General features: G+C 47.6%; 1 protein-coding gene across 1 annotated transcript; it reads left to right on the top strand.

Moving 5' to 3' along the window:
- Positions 1-581: 581 nt before the first annotated feature.
- On the top strand, positions 582-2,921 carry PRMT6 (protein arginine methyltransferase 6). Its single transcript, XM_040232191.1, has one exon. The coding sequence runs from the start codon at positions 618-620 to the stop codon at positions 1,743-1,745; it is 1,128 nt and encodes a 375-aa protein (XP_040088125.1). The 5' UTR covers positions 582-617; the 3' UTR covers positions 1,746-2,921.
- Positions 2,922-3,804: the final 883 nt, after the last annotated feature.

The following is a 3,804-nucleotide window of genomic DNA, read 5'->3' as shown; positions in this document are numbered from 1 at the left end:
GAAAGTGAAGTCGCTCAGTTGTGTCCAACTCCTAGCGACCCCATGGACTGCAGCCTACCAGGCTCCTCCGTCCATGGGATTTTCCAGGCAAGAGTACTGGAGTGGGGTGCCATTGCCTTCTCCCTTTTGCATTCTACCTCCCCTGAAAACGGAGAAGAAAAACACGTAGTGCAATTTCTAAATCTCCACGTTTGGAGAGCTTTAAGAGTTGCAACTGTCCAGATGAGGCAGTAGGGTGTGCACGGTGCCGCCCAGAAAATTCTGTGTAATAAAAAATCTGGGAGTTGGACAAGACAAAACATGGATTTTCAGTTTTAAGTGGGCGTGTCCACGTCACGAAGGGCGTGAAAGCAAAAGAGACTGAACAATCTAAGGGAAGGAGAAGGAACGTAGAGAACCATGCAATGTGAGTGCAAGGGATGGAAAAGGGATTCCAAGACACCAAAGGAGCAAGAAAAAGAGCAAAGTACAGATCACTGGTATCTGGCTGACATTCGCCCGGCGACCTGCCAAAACCGGGAGGCACGAGCGCGCACTACAACTACCATAAGGCCCCGCTTCCCGGAGCCCGAGGCGCGGCGCGCAACGCACGCCGGGAGTCGGCCCAAGCCGCCAAGATGTCGCAGCCCAAGAGAAGAAAGCTTGAGTCGGGGGGCGGCGGCGAAGGAGGGGAGGGAACTGAAGAGGAAGATGGCGGAGAGTTGGAGGTGGCTGTGCCGCGACCCCGGAGGACTAGGCGGGAGCGGGACCAGCTGTACTATCAGTGCTACTCGGACGTATCGGTCCACGAGGAGATGATTGCCGACCGCGTCCGCACCGATGCCTACCGCCTGGGCATCCTGCGGAACTGGGCAGCGCTGAGAGGCAAGACCGTGCTGGACGTGGGCGCGGGCACCGGCATCCTCAGCATCTTCTGTGCCCAGGCAGGGGCCCGGCGCGTGTACGCGGTGGAGGCCAGCGACATCTGGCAACAGGCCCGGGAAGTGGTGCGGCTCAACGGGCTGGAAGACCGGGTGCACGTCCTGCCGGGACCGGTGGAGACGGTGGAGTTGCCGGAGCAGGTGGATGCCATCGTGAGCGAGTGGATGGGCTGCGGACTTCTGCACGAGTCCATGCTGAGCTCTGTGCTCCATGCGCGGACCAAGTGGCTGAAGGAGGGCGGTCTTCTCCTGCCGGCTTCCGCCGAGCTCTTCGTGGCGCCCATCAGCGACCAGATGCTGGAGTTGCGCCTAAGCTTCTGGAGCCAGATGAAGCAACTCTACGGCGTGGACATGAGCTGCCTGGAGAGCTTCGCCACGCGCTGCCTCATGGGCCACTCAGAAATCGTGGTGCAAGGCCTCTCCGGCGAGGATGTGCTGGCCCGGCCGCAGTGCTTTGCTCGGCTGGAGCTGGCCCGCGCCGGCCTGGAGCAGGAGCTGGAGGCCGGGGTGGGCGGTCGCTTCCGCTTCAGCTGCTATGGTTCGGCTCCCATGCACGGCTTTGCCATCTGGTTCCAGGTGACCTTCCCCGGAGGGGACTCGGAGAAACCTGTGGTGCTCTCCACCTCGCCTTTTCACCCCGTCACGCACTGGAAGCAGGCGCTCCTCTACCTGAACGAGCCGGTGCAAGTGGAGCAAGACACGGATGTTTCCGGAGAGATCACGTTGCTGCCCTCCCAGGACCACCACCGTCACCTGCGCGTGCTGCTACGCTACAAAGTGGGCGACCAGGAGGAAAAGACCAAAGACTTTGCCATGGAGGACTGAGCGTGGTCTTCTCTCCCTGCTACCTCCCAAGGCGGCCAGACCGGCGCGGGAGAGGCAGAGGGTTGGTCGGCGGAGTAAGGGAGATTTCACGTGCAAGTAGGGGGCATTATCTTCCGTCTCCCTTTTCCCCCAGGGCTCCTGGGGAGGGAGAGTGACTTCAGTCTCCCTTCGAGGAGATTCTTCTGGCGATATTTATTAAAAAGTGGTTTCTATTAAAAAGTGGTTTCGATCCCCTGCCACGACCGAAACAGCGTGTTTATTAAGGGCCCTTTAAACCTCAAAAGCACGTGGTACCAAGCACTCCTTTTTCTATTTCTTTTGTTTCTTGCAAATTAAAGGGGGAAAAGGGTATGAAAATATCAGTTTGTGAAGGTTCCATTCACATCCCTGACACCTCACACCCTAAGTCTAAAGCCAGGGAAAGGGTAAAGGGGTTTATAGTTAGACTCCATGTATTTCCAGTAAGACGGGATATCACTCCAGAGCCATATTCTCTCGTTTTCTGAATTCCCTCTCTTCCCAGGTGCCTCTAGACTACAGTATTTTGTCCTCATTTTTTTAAAAATAAGTTTTACTACGGTAACGTGGGGGAGGTGAATGAGGATAAAGTTTAAATAACACCTACTACCTTAGGATGCTAAAGTTGATAACACCTTACTCCATTAAGTGAAATAAACTCCATATGTACTGCTACAGCATACCTAAGAAATCTAGAAGGTACATTTGGGAGAAAAAGACCTGAAACACAGTAAAGTAGTGTGGACTTTTTGTCTTTACTGTTAAGATTTAACCAAGAAAATTTCATGTAAGTTCCATAGTAAAAATTTTGTGTGCTTCTTTAAAACAAACTGATAGAGGCAATTTCTTCTGAACTTGGTCCAAGGGCTTATTTATCACCTTGGGTAAATTATTTAAGTAAGGAAAATATTTTCCCAGCTTGAGAATTAAAATCCCTCATTCAGAGGGATCATGTGATTTGGCCCTCTAACATCAAGTGAAAATTTTTTTGTTAGTGTTTTGTTTATTTTCTTTTTATTTAGGTCAGCTAAATGTGAAACTTGTGAATTTCAGAAAATCATTTGTAATGTGAGTTATGTTATCAAATTTATTTTACCCATGTTTCCCTCCTTATCTCTGGCAAATAAAGCACTGGCATTCTCTATTTTTATAGATGAAGTAAGAAGTCTTGTGTACTGTTTGAGTTACAACTTTTGCCTTTTTAATATTGTTCTTAAAAATGGTGTTATAACCCCTACAGAGCATAGCTTAAGGATAATCAACTATGCTTAATGTATGGTTTCTTTACACTAGTAGCTTTAGTATGCTAATAGAAAGCAGGTGTGAAAATCTGGTCTGAAGCACTCTAGCATAGTTCTGTTTATTGCCACAGTTTTTTCTTTATTCATCACTTATTAATATACTTAAATGTAACTAATTTGCTAAAATTTAGTATCAACACATGAGATCTGCCATTCGTAAGGGAACTATACATGTACAAAATCATCAGCTTTACAAGGTCCTTGACTTGCAATACATTTATAGTTGTCACCATTGTTGGTATTAGGATAGTTAGCTTAATCAAATGGTTCAGTCATAGCAATTTAGGCCTGGTTTAAACTAGAGTTACAAATTGGTTCCTTATGTTAGGGTCAACTATATTTTACGTTGAACATTTATTAGCATTTTAGTGTACAGTTTTGAGTGAATTTCCAGTGTTTAACTTCGTACCACAATCTCTTTGTTGTATGAGTACTTGAAAGCATTCTTCCAAATTCCATTTTTTAATATATGTCTTATACAAGTATTATAGAGTTCTCATTACCAGTATAAGCACACAAAGGGACACTAGTTAAAACTTTGGTTAACTATAGACGTAAAGGTAAGTATTTTATAATTAGAATTAAAAATTCTTTTTGCAACTGTTTCCCCCAAGTAAGATGGATTATCATAAAAATACAGCTCTACAGCTAAAGCAATTAGTTAAGAGGCAACAGTGTAGTGGTGAAAATTCATGGACTATGGAGCCAGACATCTCATGCTGCCATCTAGGCTCCACCAC

The sequence above is a fragment of the Oryx dammah genome, unplaced genomic scaffold (assembly GCF_014754425.2).
Source record: "Oryx dammah isolate SB20612 unplaced genomic scaffold, SCBI_Odam_1.1 HiC_scaffold_28, whole genome shotgun sequence".
NCBI lineage: Eukaryota > Metazoa > Chordata > Mammalia > Artiodactyla > Bovidae > Oryx > Oryx dammah.
Note: the sequence above shows the minus strand (reverse complement) of the source record. Positions and strands in the feature narration are given on the sequence as shown.